The 20,894-nt window shown below is 59.5% G+C and overlaps 1 protein-coding gene across 5 annotated transcripts; it reads right to left on the reverse strand.

Moving 5' to 3' along the window:
• Nucleotides 1–8,611: 8,611 nt before the first annotated feature.
• GOT1L1 (glutamic-oxaloacetic transaminase 1 like 1) lies at nt 8,612–19,293 on the reverse strand. Of its 5 annotated transcripts, none has more exons than XM_075910795.1 (9): nt 19,084–19,293; nt 17,263–17,444; nt 15,773–15,896; nt 14,877–14,989; nt 14,671–14,763; nt 14,432–14,579; nt 12,960–13,125; nt 12,132–12,385; nt 8,612–11,141 (listed from the first exon to the last, which is right to left on the reverse strand). In XM_075910795.1, the coding sequence occupies exons 1-9, from the start codon at nt 19,193–19,195 to the stop codon at nt 10,729–10,731; spliced, it is 1,605 nt and encodes a 534-aa protein (XP_075766910.1). In that variant the 5' UTR covers nt 19,196–19,293; the 3' UTR covers nt 8,612–10,728. The 5 variants fall into 5 exon arrangements, with proteins under 5 accessions (XP_075766910.1, XP_075766909.1, XP_075766911.1 ...); XM_075910794.1 differs by having other exon boundaries at nt 8,617–11,141; nt 14,432–14,582; nt 19,084–19,292; XM_075910796.1 differs by having other exon boundaries at nt 8,625–11,141; nt 12,132–12,274; nt 14,432–14,582; nt 19,084–19,289.
• Nucleotides 19,294–20,894: the final 1,601 nt, after the last annotated feature.

Here is a 20,894-nt window from a genome sequence, read left to right on the forward strand (position 1 = left end):
GGGGGCTGACACCTGAGGGCTGCCAGCAGGGAGCACAGGGATAGGCCGCTGGCCAGGTGACCTGCTGCAGCCAAGAAGAGACCAGGAAGGACGTATAAAGGGTCCATGTGGTCAACTCCATCTTTGTACTCAGCTTGTCACTTCATCCCAGAGGCAGCAGTGCAGGGATCGAAGAGCCAGAAAGACCTGTGAACCCATCCTGATCCTAGGATGTACAACAAGGACTCTTAAGCCAGCAGCTGTAACATCTGTGCTAGAGCCTGCATCAAGAACTGGGAGATTCAATGCATATAATGTATGATACTTTAACAACCTCACTCTCATGCTTTTCCTTCTTGTGGTAATAAACCTTTAGATATAGATTCTAAAGGACTGGCCCAGCATGATTTGTGGGTAAGGTCCAGAGGGTAAATTGACCAGGGATCTGTGGCTGGTTTCTTGGAACCGGACAGAACTCGTTCGGGGTAGGTGGGATTGGGTGCTAGGACCCCCCACCTGTGTATGAGGCCCGGGGCCATCTGGGGCACGGATATTGCTGGGGTGTCGGGGGGGCTTTGCTCATGAGGCTTCAGGCAGGCAGCTGGAGCGCTCTGTGGGACTGGTGTGTGGCCTGTTTGGAGAGGTCACCAGTCCGGGGGCTGTAAGGAGCCCCGGATTTGAGCAATTCGCCCTGAGCGGACGCCCTCAGCGGTGCCCAGACACGGCCCGGTCCGTCACACACCGTGGCAAGCAGCAGTGTGTACTTAGCCCCGGTCAGTAAGGCCAAGACGCTCTCCTCCTCCCCACTGGACCAAGGGGCTGAGACCAAGGATTCACAGCTCTGGCTTTAGGGCCTGCCACGCTCGACTCCCCCATGCCCGTGGGCAGAAGGGGTGGGGCTGGGGGCTTGCGTCCCCGGCCCATGCTTCACCCACTGCCCACGCCTCCAGGGCTTCAAAGCAAGCGGAGCCAGGCCAGCCAAGCCTCTGTCCTCCAAGTAGGCGACAGGCCAGGGGACCTCTCCTCTGACAGCAGAGCAGAGTTAAGAGGCAGAACTGAAGCCAGCTCAGCCATGGCCGATGCACCGAGTCCCTCCCATCGGCAGCTCATCCCTGCGCAGCCCGGGCATGGCCACCGGCGTTTTTCGAGCGGCGCACGGCGCTGTCAGATTTCCTCGCCCAAGCCGGGCGTCCTCAGAGCCTGGCCCTCTTGCAGCTTTCACCCTCTCCTGCTTCGCTCTGGTTACCTCCCTTCGCGGGCTTCCTAAGGCTGCGCTGACCCAGCGCCGGGGGAAAGGCCAGATGCTTGTGCCTAACCCTGGCCCGAAAACTGGTGAACCCGCCAGGAGTCCGGTGGCACCTTAAAGACTCGCAAATTTATTTGGGCACAAGCTTCCGCTGGCTGGGCCCCACGTGGTCCGAGGCGTGAACTCGGCAGAGCGCTGACGCCCGGGTCCAATTCCGAGTCTTCTCCGCGGTCGCCTGTTATAGGCTCCGTGGGCCTCGCTCCGGAAACATCTTGTTGACCGTTTTCCTGACGGGCCCCAGCTGTTGCCTGAAGTGTTTTCTTTTTGCAAAGCGCTTTTGTCTGGGGCGTCCTTCTGCAAGGCCCGGCACAGTGAGCCATCCACTGTTTCTATGGCAACCCCAAGGGCAGGTTCTGCAGGGATGGAGGAGAAGGCTGTCATGCCTAGAGGGAAGAGAGGGACCAAAAAGGAGCGGAGGAAAGTTTTGCCAAGAGAGGCCAAGAGAAAGCAAGAGGCCCTTGAAAGTGGGGATTCCTGGGAGCCCGATCTTTCTGAGGTGCAAAGCAGCCAAAGGCCTAGTCGCAAGTGCTTATCCCAGATCACCTGGTACATTCGGGCAGCATAAGGGAGTTAACTCTGGTCCCTTTGCCAAATTGTCTCCCTCAGTTTCCCCTGCAGTTGCCAATGTGACAGCCCTAATCCTCCTCCTTTGCTTACCACCCTTTTCTGCTGTGTTCTGTTAACCACGCTCCAGCCCAGAGGCAGCTGCATTTCACGCTCTACATCAGTGGTTCCCAAACTTTTCGGTATCATGAGCCCCTTTTTGAAAACCAAAAATAGAAGTGAAACTTAGGGGGGGAGATTGACATGGGGGGGGGGGCTGGGTCACCTCACGCCCCCCCTGGAATGTCTTCAGGCCCCCCCAGTTTGGGAACCCATGCTCTACTTGAAGGTGGGGCTATGTATTGGAAAGGGACAGGGTTTCCGGTAAGAGGCAGAGGCGGGGGCCATGTGCTAGCCCAAAGAAAAGATTATTTCCTTTCCAGCACAGCCATAAACATTAACAACTCCCTCTTTAATGGGTGCAGCCGCTTTCTGTCCTCCCACCCCCATTCTGGCTAATGTCTGCCTCTCATCCCCATTTCCAAGATTGCAGAATCTTAAACAAGCTGGTAAATACTCGAGTGAGGCCTCCAGGAAAGCCAGCGAGATGCTATTTTGGAGAACAACAAAGAACATGAAAAGCATCTTCCTGGATGCCCATCCCTGCGTGGGGAAGCAGCTGAGCTGAAACAGCAGTCGGCAAGCACTGGGAGAGGGAAGGGGCCGGGCAGCATGGGGCAGCTGCCGTGTGCTGCTTCATGCAAGTCTCCCAAAATCCACAGACCCTTCCCAAAAATCTGGCCCCTGGTCATTGCTCAGAGACCTCTCAGAAGGGAAGGGCTGGGCTCAGCCTGTGGAGACCTGCCGAAGGGCAACTTTTAAACAAGAGCCACACGCAGGGAAGCATAAGTGGGCTGCAGAAAGCCACTGCCACACTGCCCTGCAACAGTGTTCCTACAGGCCCTAGGCAAGTTATAAATGATCCATCCATGTGTGTACCTGGCTCCCCATCATTGTCATACTGGAGCACCTCAGAATCCACACTCCTGTGGGGGTAAGGCAGTGGTTTTATTCCCATTTTACAGATGGGCACAGAGAGACTAAGGGACTTGCCTGAGGCCACACAGGAAATCAGTGGCAGAGTAGGGAATGGCGTTTCCCCCCGCCTCTCCTTCCAGGTGTCTGCCTACGACTGTCCCCTTCTGCCTCTCCTGTAGATTGCATAAGTTCAGCCACGAGGAACAGAGCCAACTAAGAGGCATCTGGAAACCTGGATTTTCTCGGAAGAGCTGGGACAACACTCCTGCGCTGAAAGGGGACACGGGTGAAGAAGCAAAACTGGTCATGCAAAGTGAACAGATGAAGCCACGTTTGATCAGGTCACAGCACGATGTCACCAGTCCGTGGTGAAAACTCCTCGCCCCACCAAAGAAGGAAATCCAGTATCCCCCTTCCCTTCCCTTCCCTTCTGTCCTCCTCTGGGCCGGTGATCCCTGTGTCCCTGGGAGACAGCCCCCTGGGTCAATGTGACTCTGCTGTATCTTGGCCCAATGGTGCCCACCCTTTGGTCAGCGACTGCTGACCCTGAACCCTTCCGTTCCATGCAGCCATCCACACGCCCGCCAGGCCTCGCCCTGTGCGTCTTTGGCACGAAGAGACCCCAGCGACTGCCGGAGGGAGTCATTCCAGCCCCTGGCACAGCAGAGCATTTGGGTCCAGCGGGGACACGGGGCAGCCAAGGATGCCACCTGTGCAGGTGATGTGCTGAGCTCCCCAGGTGTTGCTCCTGCTCTTCCGAAGAGAGACCCGCAGAACGCACCCTGCAGCCGCGTTCCCTCTGCGTCCCCGAACTGTTCACTTTTGCCGCACACCGACGGGGTGACGGACACCAGGCCCCACGCCCTCGCTCTGAGTAACGCTCTGCCCTGTGCATTGCGGTCCGTGGGGCTTCTCGGGAAGAAACGCGTTTCTCGTTGGGAGGAAGGCTGGCAGCAGACAACCACAAACCCAGAGAAGGCCCGATCCAACGCCCCTTAAAGGCAATGGACAGTCGGCGCCCCACACGTCTGCTCATTAAAGCTGGTCCACAATGCACCGGGCAGAACTATTCATCTGAGGTTAACAGGAGATTTTTGTCCAAGGTGGCGGGGGGGCTCCATAAGGAACTCAGGATCCAGCACACGGGGGCGGGAGGGAGGAACATTGCCGGTCCATCTCCGGTCCATGGCCCCAAGCGGGTCTCTGTGCGTATCCGGACCGGGCGTGCTGACGGCTGGGAGCGCAAATGCCCCAAACGGCAAGATCAAGTGTGTCCAGTATTTTTTTTAAACCCATCTGGTAACCCTAGGAGGCAAGGAAGTTGCGGTGCAGCTCTGGGGCCTGACCATGGCCCCTCTCCATGGCTCAGTGCACACCGATGGCGCCGGACAGACCGTGAGACAGGTGGGGAACGGGTGCAGGAGCGTAGGCCCCATGGGCTCTGTCTCTGGAGCAAAAGGAAGCCGTGGCCCAGCGGGTGGAACTCCTGGCCCCTCTGCCCACTCCTGCCTTAGCCACATGCCACCAGCGCTGGAGGTGTCAGCAACAAAGTGAAGTGGGGTCCGTGGGGACACGTTTACATGGAGCGTTGCTCGCTCTGGTTTCTCGAAATAGCACTATTCGTTCAAGCCCCTCCAGGGAGGCATTTCAGAAGAGCTCATTTGCATAGTGATGAAAAAGCGCCCCCCACCTTTCTCCCCCAAACACGTCTCCAAAGCAGAATCTCCATCTGACGTGGGCGACAGGGAACACGCCCACACAACGGGGGGGGGGGGTGTTGAGAAACACATCACTCGGTGGAGGAAAACCAGCCCCCACTCTGATTAGTTACCAGCAAAACAGCCTCAGAGGCCAACACAACATGAATTATTTGTTGCGAGGTTACTACCAGTTTCAATCTCCTTTCATTTTCACTTCCACCCCGTAACTTCATCAAAGCACCAGCGTGGGCCCAGCATTCGGCATCTGCTAACGAGCTCCAGGACTGACTTGCAAAGCATCCGCAAAGCCCAGTGAGGAATGCCAGGAGGGCCCCCGCGCCCTGTGCAAAGCAGAGCCAGGGGAACACACCGAGACAAGCTTCGGGGCTGAACAGCGACCCTCTTACCCGCGAAATGCACTGCTTGGAAGAACAGGGTTGGTCCCAGCTCCTGTGCTTGGCAATGGCATTCGACCTCCCTAAATACCTCTTGTGCTATCTGGACACAACTGGACCAAAAGCTGTCAGTGGCGTTAGATAGATAGATAGATAGATAGATAGATAGATAGATAGATAGATAGATAGATAGATAGATAGATAGATAGAGGGGGTGTGTGGGGATAGACAGACAGACAGACAGACAGACAGATAGATAGATAGATAGATAGATAGATAGATAGATAGATAGATAGATAGAGGGGGTGTGTGGGGATAGACAGACAGACAGACAGACAGACAGACAGATAGATAGATAGATAGATAGATAGATAGATAGAGGGGGGGTGTGGGGATAGACAGACAGACAGACAGACAGACAGATAGATAGATAGAGGGGGTGTATGGAGATAGATAGATAGATAGATAGATAGATAGATAGATAGATAGATAGATAGATAGATAGATAGATAGATAGAGGGGGTGTATGGGGATAGACAGACAGATAGTTAGATAGACTTGTACTTAACGCTAGTAAAGGAAGCTTTGATGCTAGGAAGAAAGGCACTCTGAAAGGACAAGGGATTACTACTATTCTCCCATGACCAGGCAATATAGCGTAATGACCATCAGGAACATTCAAACTCAATCCATGTTATATTCCACAGAAGCGATTCATCGCTGCGGGTATCCGGCAGGATTTCCCATCCTCCCTCACTAGCAATGTTGCAAAATGGCCCTGGTGCATTCTGGGTAATAAGACCAGCTGGTGGAGTGGAGGGGTGTCTACATTATTGCTATGCAACGTACATCAGGTTTTCCCTTCACTTTCGTATCGTTACCCACTGGGTGTGAGGTGGGCGAGTTAGGCGAGGCAAGTGTGTGTGGCTGCTGCTTTCCCATTCCAGCCAAGCGGCCCCCCCATCCCGTCTCCCCGCTCCATACTGCCCTGTTTGCGAGAGGCTGCCCTGCATCTGTGCAAGCACCTGCGGGTGGCAGAACTCACCCACGGGGAAGTCTCGTCTGGCTGCTTTGGAGCCTGCAGCAGGAGCCCAGCTGGGCAGCAGAGGTGCTGAAGTCTCAGAGCACGAGCGGTTTCTCTTTGAGCAAAGCGCATGCCCAGGTCTGTCTGTGCAGGGCCAGATCCTGCATCCTCGTGTTTGTGAAATGCAAGCACAACCACACTGGCTATTGATGTCCTGGGTGTGCTTGGTACACTAATCGGGCCCACTGGGACCCCGCTGTGGGGTTGGTTTCCTCTGATTGCCTCTCGTTAGGGATTACTGGAAAATCAAAGAAATAAATTGTTCTAGTTAATTTCCATCTGGGATTACAATATATCCAGCCCCTTTGCTGCCCACCTCCCATCCCCACGCTGCCTGAGGACTCAGCGTACCTCTTGAGAGAGAAATGAGCGCTGTTAATATCATGTGTCTAATGGATTTGGGCAATTAATCTCAATTAGCAGCTTTAATTACCTTTCCGCTCATTCAGAAGACCCCTTTGCTATGCTTTTCCCTCGCCCGTCACATGACGCTGGAACAAAATTTAATTTTCCTCAGATAAACAGGCAATTGTCAGTGCAATTACGACTTGGCACAGAATGGTCGTCAGCGAGTGTTTGCAGCCTAATTGCCAAAATGTGTTTAGAGCAGGAACATGTCAAAGCTGCCCTGTTCTGGTTAGCCCTGCGGCTGCTACGGGATGAAGAAGCCCCCTCAGCATAGGATCCGACACCTCTCAACTCCCTACAGCGTTGTCCTTACAAACCCCTCCCTGAAGCGAGGACAGTTAGCCCCATTCCACAGATGGGGAAAACTGACACAGAGAGGTGACGTGAGATCAGCTGGGGACCGGATGCAGAGCTCTGGGTCCCAGGCTGGAGCTGTTACCCCAGGTCATGCTGCCTCCTGCCATGGGTGCTGCTGCTGTCCTCTTTGACATGCCAGTGCCACATCTGCTGGCACCTCGCCACTGAGTTGCAGGAGGGCTGAATCCCACCAAACAGGCTCCGCATCAAGGGGGGCAAATACCAGCCCACAGGCCGGATCCAGTTCCCTGGGGTTAGCCCCTGGCGGGTCTCTATGCTACACTTACCTGCGCCTTCAGGATGCCGTGTTCTGGGCCACGCCCCTTCTTGCAGTTCCCATTGGTCGGGAACAGCGGCCAATGGGAGCGACAATCGCTTGTTCCTGCAGAGGTGCAGATAAACAGAGCAGCAGCAGCCTGCCCCTGGCGAACCGGCACCGTTTCAGTGCCCAGCGACCTGCACGGCATAAACAGCTGGTGCATGGGCCTGGCCTGCGTCGTGTGCCAGGTAACGGGGCCAGCACCGGAGGGGCAGTTTTCTCCAGCAGGTGGCAATTAACGCACCAACAGGCTGCCTGCTGCAGGGGAGGGAGAGCTCAGTGGTTTGAGCATTGGCCTCCTAAACCCAGTGTTGTGAGCTCAATTGAGGGGGACATTTAGGGATCGGGGACAATCTGTCAGGGATGGTGCTTGGTCCTGCTGTGAGGGCAGGGGACTGGGCTCAATGACCTCTCCAGGTCCCTTCCAGCTCTAGGAGATGGTAGAGCTCCATTAGCACACAGCTAACGCCCTGTGAGACCTGCCAAATACCCAGTCACGAATATCTAAGCTCTACTTCAACTACCTGCAGGGGGGCTCCAGAGAGGCTGGTCTCAGTGGTGACGGATGCAGAACAAGGAGCAATGGGCTAAAGTTACAGTGGGGGAGGTCTGGGTTGGATATTAGGAAAAGCTATTTCCTAGGCGGGTGGGGAAACACTGGGATGGGTTCCCTAGGGAACATAAGAATGGCCGGACTGGGTCAGACCAAAGGTCCATCTAGCCCAGTATCCTGTCTACCGACAGTGGCCAGCACCTCGTGGAACGAGGTGTACCGGTAGTTCGGAATAGGAATCCTAGTCCGAACTACCTAGTTCGAGCCCCGTGTAGCCGCGCTGCACGGGGTTCGAACCAGCGGGGTTTTAAAAATGGCGGCTCCCCGCTTATGCAAATGAAGCCCGGGAAATTCAAATCAGTGCGAACTAGGAGGTAGTGGAGACATACCCTGTTATAGTCCTAGCCTTCACAGCCTCCTCTGGCAAGGAGTTCCACAGGTTGACTACACACTGTGTGAAGAAGAACTTTCTTTTATTAGTTTTAAACCTGCTCCCCATTAATTTCATTTGGTGTCCTCTAGTTCTTCTATTTAGGGAACTAATAAATAAGGGAGGGGGTGGAGTCTCCATCCCTAGAGGTGTTTAAGTCTCAGCTTGACAAAGCCCTGGCCGGGTTGATTGAGTTGGGTTGGTCCTGCTCTGGGCAGGGGGCTGGACTCGCTGACTCCTGAGTCTCTTCCAGCCCTAGGATTCTCCTGTTAACTTGCCTAACCCTGGAGCGGTGCTGACTGTGCACCATCTGTATCCTCTGACCTTTTTAAGCCAAACTTTCCACTGAAGATGATCCAAGCAGGGTGCCCAGCCGTACGGAAACTCTCTGACTCAACCCGTGGTCTGGGCACACTGGTGTAAGCATTAGCGGTAACAGAACATTTAAATCGAAAGGCCGCGGTGTCTCGCTCCCGCCCACGCCCCCCCCACTGAAGTCACCAAGTTCAGAGAGAAAAGAAATGAGCTCAGCTAAAGCCCCTCGCAAGGGTTAAGCGTGGCAGGTCCCTAAAGCCGCGGCATGCAGCCAAACTAAGGGACTCAGCACTGTGTTGCCCCCCAGTGCACCCCAAAGGGCGGGCTGAGGACGGCGCAGACGTGACGGCTCTGACACGGCGAAGGGCTGGAAACCAAAGCGAAAGCGTCGTCTCTCTGCATTGCACGATAAAGGCTGATGGACTAATAATCCCACCAGCTAGAGGGAAGTGGGCTGTAACGGTCCCTGTGCAGAGACAGCAGCAGCACAGAGGCTCCAGGGAGCTTTCCTCCACCTCTTCATGGCCAGCTCTAGGCAGCTGCAGGACCCATGTTCCTGCTCATTTTTTCCCATCCATGTGCAGAATAAAATTTTGTTCGGTGCGCCAGGCATGTAGATGTGCACCACCAATAGCAACATGCTGCCAGGTGGGGGTGCTCTGCTAACCAGCTGGGCAGCATCTGAATCTCTCTGCCCCCAAGCACTCAGCTTACCCAGGGCCACAGCACAGGACTCATGCGTTTTAATTCCTGCTCTCTCCTCGCTCCTGGCTTTTCCTTCTGTTTGGGCTGCTGTGGTGTGGCGGTGCCCCCCTGCCGCAGACAGCGGCCTTGCGGTGCTCCTTCAGAAGAGGCGGCTGCCCTCCCTGCTCTAGGGCCGGATGCCGGAGAGGAATGCCGGCAGGGCCCTTCCTTCCTCCCGACTCTCCCCCTCTTAGCCTCTGGCTTCAGGCCAAAGCAATTTGTTGCCTTGAAATTACCCGTAGCGGAAGCCATTCAAAGCAAAGGAAACACCGTGTAATCAGACCCAGAGGAGATTCCTCGCCCGCAGGCCCTGGGATGGAGGGAGGGGAGCGGCGCACAGTGCGGGGAGTGGGCACAGACCCACAGGAGCAACACAGCGGGCAGGGCCCCGGGCCCCCAAGCCAGCCTGGGACCACCCCCACCAGCTCCGAGAGGGGAAACTGAGTCGCTTAGCGACTGTGGACCACAACCCTAAGGCTCCCCTGGACTGCGGATGAGCCTTCCCAGCCCGAGCCGGTCCCACGCAGCTTCTTATCAGCCCCCAAATGGCTTTTCGACACCGTGGAGATTCGGGTCACACATCCGAACCTTGGCTTGGTTTGCAAGCCCGTTCTGGGCAGAAAACGCTGGGCCCCGTGGGCACGGGGAGAGGGCAGGGAGAGCAGCGCAGGCCGTGCCTTCTCCTTGCAGTGCTGCCCCGTCACGGCCCGGGACAGCCCGCTCGCTGCCCAGGGACTAGAGCTGCAGCTGCTGCCGGCAGATCCACAGGGCTCGTGGCGGACGCTGGGCGCTGGTGGAGGGAGCGGGGCTGAGAGCTCCCAAGGGCTGAAGTCCCACAACACAAGCAGAGGAAGAGCAAGCGTAACCTGGGGGCTAGCGTGGGTCTGGGCCCCGGTAAATGAGAGCTTAATGAGCACTGAGGACCCACTAGGCCGTGCTGTCGAACAACGGGGGGGACCCAGCCTGCAGCAAGCAGGCACCGAGCGCTCCGCCATGGAGCAGCCTGCTGGCCAGGCAGGTCAGCAGAAAACCCACCGACAGGGCGCATGTTGCCCTCCTGGGACACCCCCAGACTGCAGAGGAGCTACCAGGAACACCTGGTGCCAGGCACTGGCGTGGCGGAGGGGTCGGTGGAAGAGGCAGCTCTCCACTCTCAAGTCCTCTGCACAGGGCAAGGGCCCAGCCAGCCGCCCCCTCTGAACGGCTGGGGGGGCGGAGAGGCTGCTTCGAGGAGCCCGTCTCTGCCCTGCCTGCGCTAATCACAAGGCGTTAATCAGAACCAACTGCCCCGTCCACCTTCGGCCTGAACGACCTCTCCCGGGCAGCCGCCTTCAGGCCCAGCGCTGGCTCGGCGCTCTCTGCCCGCGGACTCGGCTTCCCCTCTCCTGGGCCCGGGCGGCTGAGTCTCTGTGGGGATTAGCACGGGGGGTGGGCAGAGCCGCCCAGAAGAGGAGCACGTAGAAACAAGCCAGCCCCTCGTTACACCCACACCCCGAGCCCGGGCACAGGCTGAGGGCTCTTTTCTAGGCCTGGCAGGGCCCTGCTAGGTGACCCAGCTCAACGCCAGGGACACCGGGGCAGAAAGGCCGGAACGGGGCGAGGAGCCGACAGCCCTACGATTGACTTTACTGAGGCAGCGCGGCACCGCAGGGCAGGTGGGGAGCCAGAACGAGGGGTGCGGGGGACGGTCACTGTCCCAAGTGCTGCGCCACACCCCGCCGCGGCCGCGCAGGACACGCCGCGCCTGCTCCGTCTCCACCCTGCACGGGCCACACTGAGCCACAAACGGCTTCGTGGATGCTCCGGGCCACGTAGTCCAGGTTGTGCGCATTGATGCTGCAGAGGCTGAACTGGCCGTCCGGGCGGAGATAGATGTGGCTGCGCTCGAGGAACGCCACCTGGGACGCTGGCAGGAGACATGAGCCACGTGAGTCCCGAGCCGGGGTGCGGCTGACTGACCCCAGACGAGCCTAGGAGTTAAGGGCACCATGGTTCTGGGTGCCGCCCACACGCATGGCGAGACCCAGGGCCTGCCAGGGCGCGCTCACAACGTAAAGCAGCGCAGGCCCCTGGAGAAGAGGGGACGGCTGGCGGCTGCTCTACTAAGGCAGGGGTTCGGGAGCAGCCACAGAGACGATATCCCGTCTCCAGCCGACAGGGACACTGGGGAGGCAGGGTTCCCTTTGGACGTACTGTGTAAGCAGCAGCAAGAGGAGACAGTCTCGGCTACCCAAAGATACCAGAGCACGGGCCTAATCCCCCCTCCCCGTCCCCTGCCAGTGTGCATCAGTCCTGCCCTGGGTGTCCACTAGTTAGGGCTTGGAAGATGCACAGCCAGTTCCTTGCTCTGCCACAGACTCCCTGTTTGACCCTGGGTATGTCACTTAGTCTCTGGACTACTGCTCTCTTCTGCACCTAGAGATAGCAGCACTGCCTTGCTCCCTCACAGATTGGGAGGGCAAACCCCGGACAGCTCGGGAGGCACACAGACCCTGCTGCGACAGGGCTACTGAGGGCTTTTACCCCTGGCCTCCGGCTGGCTTTGGAATTCGGGATGTAAAATCCTGGTTAATCAGTTAACGAGTTAAAGCTAAGGTGTAACCGGTTAGCCGATTGAGTGGCTCCCTCCCACGTCACGCATGGGGCTGCCGGCCGCAGGAATCAGCCCCTCCGCACAAGAAGCGGCCTACTCCGGACCCCATGGGGCTGTCCCGGGTACCTGTTAACCGGTCCCGATAAGGGCTCCCCCTCCCCATCCCTTTTGGAACAGGGGCACGAAAAAGGCCCGACCCCTGCCCAGCTCCGGTTCCCGGCCCCACCGGACAAGCCACCCCAGCAGGGCTCTGAACCTCGGCAGCCCAGCTCCCACGGGTGACAGGCCACAGGCTGGGCCCTGGCCGCCGCGGGAGTGGGGAGGTGGCGGCCCAGGCGCTTTGGGGTTGGGGGGAGCTGGTACTTACGCAGCAGCCCGGTGAAGCTGCGCGTCCCCACCTGGGCCGTGAGGTGCTCCCAACAGCCCGGCGTGCCCAGGAGCCGCAGCTTCGCCTTCAGCTTCTCCCGGATCAGCAGGATCTTCTCCACCAGCGCCCGGAGACTCTGCTTCCTGCACAGCCCAGACCCAGGCTGAGGGGGTGGCGCTGCCCCTTCCCAGGCGCCGAGGACTTTGCCGAACCAGGTGGCCCTTCCTGAGCCCCACAAGGGCAGCTCCCAGGGCCTGCGGCGAGGCAGGTCCTGGCTGCTCCGGGTGGATGCAGCACTCGCAGAAGGGACTGGTGGGAGGCGAGCAGCCCGCGCAGGAAGGGACGCAGGGCCAGGTGCTCCCAGACCGATCTCCAGCCGCCCAAAGGGGCTTAAGGCAGGCACCTGAGCCTGACAAAGGGGCAGGCAGCTGCAGAGGAGGGGGCAGATGCCGGCAGGTACTGGGGGTGCTGGAAGAAAGGCCGGTGCCCCGGGAGCAGGTTGCTCAGTTTGGAACCGGGGTGCGAGTCTGAGCTCTCTTCGTGCAGGATTCCATGACCTGGACCCCAGCAGGCGGCACGCTCTGCCTCCCTGAGCCGCGCGGGGGCTTCGAGGAAGCCCGAGGGAAGGGGAAACTGAGGCAGATTTCCTCAGCGCCGTGCTTGGCCAGAAGGAGGTGCTCTGGGTCAGGCACGCGCTCCGAAGGGTTCCTCCCGGCGTGGCTGCAATTTGCCAAGTGCCTTCGGCTGCCCCAGGACAGGCATGTCGGGGGGGGGCTGGCAGTGAACCTCAGGAGGGTCCCCACGGCGGCCGCGTGCTCTGCCCCTTACCACTTGTTCCGAAGGGCCGGGTTGCTCAGCACCGTGGCGATGACCCGGGCGCCCAGGCTGGTGGGGGAGGCCCACGTCGCCCTCACTTGCTCCTGCAGCTGGGAGCAGATTCTGACCAGCGACCCACTGTCCCTCGCCACCACGATCAGGTTCCCCACCCGCTCGTCTGCCCGGAGCAACAAGAGCAGCCTGGCATGTAGGGCCTGCGTCCCCCCTCCCCATGTGCAAAGGGCCCTTCTCTGGCCCCACAGACAGCCCTGCCCCGGCACTGCCCTTCCCACGCCAGCCCCCAGCCCACCCCCCCACGGAAAGGGAGCCGGCTCATTCGGTTTGTTCCCTGCCAGCGGCCCGGCGTCCTTCCCGCGTCCTGCAGTGACACCTGCTGCCCGCTCTGAGCTCCAGCAAGGACTTGGGGCATGCCTGCGGCACCCGGCTAGTTGTACGCCAGCTAAAGCGAGCACAGGTGGGACCTCCCTGGGCCGGCCCCCTGGGGACCTGCCTGGTCCCGGATGTGGGATTGTTCCGGGCCCGGGGAGGTCATTTCTGGCCCACTGCCCTCCCCCCTCCACCAGACTCTCTGGTTCCCTCTCCCCCACCAGCAGCCCAGCTGGGCCTCGCGTCTCCCCTCAGAACCCCCAGCAGAGCGCTGGGACTCTGATCCTGGAACCAACATGGTCCTTCCGGCCTACAGCTGTTGCCGGACCAGAGAGGTCCGGTTTAGAGAGATGCCGCCTGTCGGGAGCACGCTGCTGCCTGGGCTGCGCCAGCCCCCTGACCGGCCGGGATGGGCCCTCCCTTGTGCAGCTGGCGCTGATGCCCAGGTGGTTCCATCCTCCTCGCTGCTACTGTTAGCGAGAGAGCAGCTGGCCAGGGCCCGTCGGCGCCCGCCGCCCTTCACACCCCCGGCAGACGTCGCCGCACGAGGCCAGCAGAGTCCCAGAGCCCGTCGGCGCCCGCCGCCCTTCACACCCCCGGCAGACGTCGCCGCACGAGGCCAGCAGAGTCCCAGGGCCCGTCGGCGCCCGCCGCCCTTCGCACCCCCGGCAGACGTCGCCGCACGAGGCCAGCAGAGTCCCAGAGCCCGTCGGCGCCCGCCGCCCTTCGCACCCCCGGCAGACGTCGCCGCACGAGGCCAGCAGAGTCCCAGAGCCCGTCGGCGCCCGCCGCCCTTCGCACCCCCGGCAGACGTCGCCGCACGAGGCCAGCAGAGTCCCAGGGCCCGTCGGCGCCCGCCACCCTTCGCACCCCCGGGAGACGTCGCCGCACGAGGCCAGCAGAGTCCCAGGGCCCAGCCCCGGCTCGCGGCACCCATGGGGGCAGGAAACACGAGCCTTGGCCTGAGCACGCGCCCAGCCAGCGCCTCCGGCGGGAGGCCAGACCGGGAGGGCAGCAGGGAGCAGTGACCCACGTCCCAAACCCTGCTTCCGAACGCCAAGGCGGCCGCCGGCCGGCCCCACGTGCTGGGGACTCACCGTACAAGCCGAAGGTTTTCGAGAAGGACTGGGCACAGAGGAGCTCAAACCCTTGGGCCACGAAGTGTCGCAGAGCCCAGGCGTCTCTGTCCAGGTCCCCGGAGGCCAGCCCCTGGGCCGGGACGTCGAAGAAGGGGAAGAGGCGCTTCTTCTGGGGGCGGAGACACCTTGAGACCCCGCCCAGGGGCCACAAGAGCTAGAGAAAAGCTCTGTCGCCCCTCCCCCCCCCTCAGATTTACCCCCATGACCCTGGCGACGTCTTCCCACTGCTTGGGAGTCAGGCCAGTTTCCTCGGGAGCATGGAGCATCACGATGGAGCCTTCCGGAGCACTCTGAAAGCAAGAGCGCCTGAGCGTTAGGCCAGGCAGGCACCGGGCAGCTGTGATACGCGACTGGAGGGGTCTAGGGCAAGAGGCCCCCTGCAGAGCTCCAGCCAGCTCCATACCTCCAGCACCTGCAGAAATTCTTCAGCGGCTACGGCCAGCCGCGCCGTGTCCCAGTAGTGGTAGGAGCGGAGCTCGGTAAAGCCGACGTCCTGGAATATGCACCGGAGGCTGTCTGCGGGGGCAGAGAGCGGGGCAGGTGGGCAGGGCGGCGCTCGCCCCCTGGACTCCCATCTCCGAGGCATTTCACCCGGACCTCAGAGCGCCACCAGCCTCCCCTGGGAGCTGTCCATGGTGCTGTTGCTCTCTCAGCCACCTGGTCACCTGGCCTGCATTCCTTGAGCTCACTGCTGCTTTGCTGTCCAGCTAACTGCTGCTCTGCCGTCCTTTTATAAGGCCTTTCTGGCCCTGATTGGCTACGCCCTCCGCTGCCACTCTAGCCTACTTGGAGGACTTCTCTATGGTCTCTTTGGGTGGGATGTGGCAGGACCACAGGGCCTCTAGCAGGGGGCCTCAGGGCCTGCTCCACCCCATCGCAGGTGCAGAAGACAGGAACTGAAATAGTGAGAGCCCTGTGCCCCGGGCCTGCCAGAGCAGCAGTGTGCAGGTAGCCAGGCCTGGCATGCTCATGTTCAATCCGGGACCCAGCGGTGGCCCTGCAATTTCTTCATATTGTCGCTGTCGTGTGAGGTGCCAGACTCCTAATGCAGAGCCGGGGCCCTGTACGCACGGGGTTAGAAGTGACGGGAGAGGAGGGCCCCGTGGGGACTGCATGAGCTACACGCTACGTCTGGGGGCTTACAAACCACCCTCTGTCCCCACCACAGGCTCCACAGAGAGGCCCAGAGTTAAACGAGGCCTGGGGCTGCCCCAGGGCTGAGCTCAGTGACATCCCATCGCATCCGCACGGTGCTGCCGCCTCCCACGCCTAGAGCAATACCGGAGCTCGAGCACTTACCCCACTGCGGCAAGGCCACGTACACCGCCACGGGCCCCGAGCTGCTTCTGTTGTACCAGCGCTGGAGGAATTCAGCTCCGATGCGGACAGCTCCCGTCCCGCCTATGGTGTGAACGCTGCCTGCCTGGTGCCCACGGAGACAAGAGGGCGTCATCTTCCCCCTCGGCCGCCCGTTCGACCAACTGGCTCCGGGTGGCTGCATCCTGAATCAACTAGAACACGGTCTCCCCAGAAGGAAGCTTGAAATACTAGCCAGAGACGAGCTGGGCTAAGACTGCCTGGACCGCGCAGGGTTTTGAAGAATACCCCTTGTAGTCCTCTCCCCCATCCCACATATTCAGACTAGCTCCGGACACTACCCCGCCCCCCAGGAGTACGTAGAACTCTGTTCCCACAGTGCCGCAGTGACCACATGCATCCTCTGCCCAACTAGACCAGTGGGCGCTGATGATTAGCTCTTTTGGTCCTGGAGGCCGTCGTGTGCCAAGGCCTCCTCACCGTGGAGGTGCCGAGCAGAAAGGAAAAATGAGTTTCACCAACGTTGCCACGATTTTCAGCGTCTAACAGCGAGTGGCCCTGTGGCACCTTAGAGACAAACCAAAATACCGAGGATCAAGCACTTGCATGCGTCAGACCCCTGCACCAGATCTCATATTGGATAATATCCCCAGACTCATCTGATGAAGCGGGTCTTACCCTAAATAGTGTGGTTCGTCTCTAAGGTGCCACAGGGCCACTCACTGTTACTGAAAATACTGAAACTGAAAATCGTGGCAACGCTGGTGAAACTATTTTTTCCTTTCTGCTCGGTGCCTCCATGGTGAGGAGGCCTCGGCACACGAGAGCCTCTGGGGCCACAAGGTCTGCTCAGTGGTTTTCAGTGTTCTTGTTCCTCCACGTTGGAGTGAGATTTTCCAGGCAAAACTGGGTTTGTAGGAATCTGCAATTTTCATTGGACATCAGTGGTGCTTGGTGCCGCACGAACACCCAGGGAGACCTCAGTCCCCTGTGCCGAGCGGAAGCCCACACAGATATGGGAGGGTTACGAGCCCATTTTACAGAAGTACATTTTATAAATGTCTATCAGGGATGGTCTAGACGGTGCTGGGTCTGCCGGGAGGTAGCAGCAGGAACTGGCCACACTTCTGGGTGGATTTGATCGATAGTCACTGCAAGCGGGCCGGCCACTGCACGGTGTGACCGCACCCCTGGATCGGTTATTCGCTGAGCCTTATAGCGGTACAAACGAGGGGTGCACTGGCCCTACAGCAAAGGGGCAGGTGTAGGTGGGGCAGCTGGTTCCTAAAGGCTTGAAGAAGCAGCCGCAGGTTACACGCAAAGCACAGAGCAGGGCCATGAAGCTACGCCATGGGCCCTGGGGTTTGCCTGCCTGGAGCAGGTGGAGGAGAGCAGTTGGTTTCTCTGGGGAGAAGCAGCCTTTCTGGACACAAAGGTTGCAGCCACATGGCCTAGGCCCCCAGCCTCCATACCCTGTTCTCAACGAGAGCCCGGCTCTCCCGGCCAAGCGCCAGCTCCGTGGCTGCTCTGGTGAATGCGGAGAAGCCGAGCTCCAGGAGGTCCTCGTGATCCAGGGTGGGGTCGGTGGAGATCTGCAGCAGGGTCTGGCTCACCGGCGGGTAGTCCCACGCTTTGCCGGTCTCCGTCTGGCAGTCTGCAAGCAGAAGGAGCAGGCCGAGCTGTCCACGGGCGGCCCGTGCCCCATGGCCCCTTTCAACAGCCGGCAGCAGCACAGCCTCCTACCGCTGCCTTGCACGCTCACCGTGGACTGTGGTGTGGCACGAAGAGCCCTGCTCCCAGCTACTGGTGACCTCTAAGATCTGTGCTGCACCCCAGCCCCTGGCTCTCTGAACCCTGCTGCCCCTAACGCACGTTCTGCTCTGTGTTTTGCAGCCTTCCCCTGAATTCACATGCTACAGGACAACTGCCACCGGGCGGGGCGGGGCAGGGCGGGTCTGCAGCCCTGGAGCCCCATGCATGGTGTGTAGGCCCAGAGAAGATCCCCACACAGCAGCAGGTTCCTTCCAGCTGCTCTTGTTCCCACACCTGCACCAGGGAACCTCAAGCCCCGCCCCAGAGGGATCATGGTTTGCACGCTCGGGCAACAGCCAGTGCCAGATCTCACTGCAGACAACAGGATAAGGGACCCGCCGCAGAAGCTGTGCCCAGCAACTGCTTGGGGGCTGCTCACCTGCAGGACTCCACAGCCCTACAAACTATTGTTCCATCTGCAGCGACCCGGTGCACCAGAGACATAACAGCCACGAACTTATCTAGCTCTCCTGTTATAGGATTGGCTGTCACAACATCCTCTGGCAAGGAGTTCCACAGGTTGGTTGTGCAAGGTGAAAGCCCAGCCACCTGTGACTTCACGCTGCTCTGCCGAGTTGTGACTTCATGTCTCTTCTTTATTCCCATTACTCCTGGGGAGGGTGTCAGAGGCAGAAGGGCAGCACCCCATAGAGAAAGTTTGTTACTTTAACATACTGAGCATGAAATCCTGAACCCCATTAAAATCCAGGGCAAAACTCCCATTGATTTCAACAGGGCCAGGCTTTCATCTTGCACAGCAAACCTGCGGAACTCCTTGCCAGAGGATGTGAAGGCAAAGCCTATAACAGGGCTCAAAAAAGAACTAGAGAGATTCATGGAGGCTAGACCCATCAATGGCTATTAGCCAGGATGGGCAGGGCTGGGATTCCTAGCCTGTGTGTGTCAGAGGCTGGGAATAGGCGACAGGGGAGGGATCACTTGAGGATTCCCAGTTCTGTTCATTCCTTCAGGTGAACCTGGCATCGGTCACTGTGGGCAGACAGGACACTGGGCTGGATGGATCTTTGGGTCTGACCCAGTCAGGCTGTTCTTACGTTAATTTATTTTGTTTGGTAAAGTGAGCAAACATGCTCCTGCGCCAGCCAAAAGCAACCCACCCCAGACTCACAGCAGGACAGCCCCCCAGAGCCAGAACTCTCTCTGGGGGCGTACATTACCCTGCAAGCTGGGGTGTCATTCCCAGCTCCCAAGCTTGTGTGCCGAGAGAAGGGGGCCCAGGCAGCCGGAGGGGCTGTAGTTGCCCCGTGCATGAGCCCAGCAGAGATGCCACGTGTGTCCCGGGGGTGGCTCACCCCTCTGGCCAGTCCCACCGCTGTGCACAAGGGCATGAGCAGAGCTCACGCGGTTCTGCCTCCTCGAACTGGCATTTTCCAGGCCCTCGGGGGAGGCTCCAGGCAGAGGCTGCTGCCCATGGACCCCTAAAGTCAAAGAAGATTGAGCACCCAGCCCATGGGACCTACCCCGGTGGTCCAGGTACACCTTGTGGGGGGAGGGATCCTGCTGGTAGGCATCCAGGAGCCAGTTGACTTCCGTGGTGAGCGGGACGTCGAGGAAGAGAGAGAGCGCGGCCATGGCCCAGACCCCAGCAGGAGGATCCTGCAGGTTTCACCTGGAAAAGGGTCACCAGCTGCCCAGGGCTCTGCCGGCCAGTGGAACGTTGGAACAGGAGTGGAATGTTGGAACAAGAGTTGCCCAGGAAACGGCTTCCGGGTGAGTGTTCTGAACAGCCCAACAGCCCCTGGGGCACAGCACCAGCAGGGGGAGGGGGGTGCGGAGGGGTGTGTGAGACCTACAGCAGGTGCCAGTCCCATTAGGTACTTCGGTGAACCTCCCATCTCCAGCTGGGCTGCGGCTTCCCCCGGCAGGGGCATCAACTCACTGGGCACCTAAGTTCTTTCCTCTGGGCACGTGTGTTCCTGCATCCTGCTCAGCCCCCTGCTTCCTGCCCCCCACAGCGACTCACAACCCAGGAAAGATGGGTCCTTGCCCCGTGATGTAGTGGACAGGCCATAGCCCCTGGGCCTCCACTGGTGGCTATGTGTGGGCTGGGGTGACCCCTACTGGCCAGTACCTGTAGCACTACCCAGCAGGATGGCTGCCTTAAGTCACGACTGGTTGAGGGCAGGCAGGGAACAAAGGAAGGGAGGTTTCAGGGGAAGGGGTAGTTGCTGGCTGGGAACATGAAGCAGCCTTAGCTGAGGGTCTAGTGATGACAATGGATCCCCTAATCCAAGGGGGCTGAGGCATCCTGGTCCTAACCCCTGAAACCACATCATGTCTATGCGGTGCTGTGTCCTGGAGGAGCAATAAACCCTTTCTATACTACTGGTTGGAGGAGTCTCATCTTGCTCAGACAGGGTGCAGGATCAGGGGGGTACCACCGGTGCTGCCACAGCCTGCCTATTTCTCATGGGTAACACCCACAGGCAGAACTGAACCACAGACTGCTGGAGCTTATAGTGTGAATCTCTACCTTAAGAGGCAGCAGGCTGAAAACAAGCAGAAGGCAGTATTTCTTCATGTAGCGAGTGGTTAACCTGTGGAACTCTGTGCCAGAAGATGCTGTGAAGACCAAGACTTTAACAAAGTTCCAAAAAGAACTAGATAAATTCATGGAGGACAAGGCCAGCATTGGCTGATAGCCAGCATGGGTAGGAAGGGCATCCCTAGCCTCTGGCTGACAGGAGAGGAAGCACTTGAGGATTCCCTGTTTCTGTTCTTTCACCCTGGGGCACTTGGTATTGGCCACTGTCCAGACAGGACTCTGGCCCAGATGGGCCTTTGGTCGGATCCCATCGGGCTGGTCTTGCGTTCTACAGCAGGAGCTACACACCAGCTGGCTCTCACAGGCCACAGAGCAAACTCGTTCCCTCTCTCAGTAAGTGGCCTCCCTGCCACTGCATGAGACAGGGAACCGCCCCGAGGGGCGGTTTGGGTTACTCAGGCAGGGGCCTCAGCTGGCCTGCGCACAGCCCACCACCTGGTGGGGAGGGGACTCTCCCGTGCTGAGACACCCTCCCTTCCCCTCTTCAAGTCCCCCTCCCTCCTGAGGGGAGAAGGGGTCTGGAGAGACTCTGTGCTCCCCTCGGACTGGCCTGAAATGGGGAGCTAGCAGAGGCTGGAGAGAGCGGGGCCCCGCGGAGAGGCGGTAGGCAGCAGAGGTGCAGATCGTGCGCTTCAGGCACAGCGGCTGCGGCAGGAGTGGCCAGGAAGCGAGACACGTAAAGCAGGGAGCCGAGGGGCCCGGGAGGAGAAGGGGTGAAGCAGGGAG

The sequence above is a fragment of the Pelodiscus sinensis genome, chromosome 28 (assembly GCF_049634645.1).
Source record: "Pelodiscus sinensis isolate JC-2024 chromosome 28, ASM4963464v1, whole genome shotgun sequence".
NCBI classification, from domain to species: Eukaryota; Metazoa; Chordata; order Testudines; family Trionychidae; genus Pelodiscus; species Pelodiscus sinensis.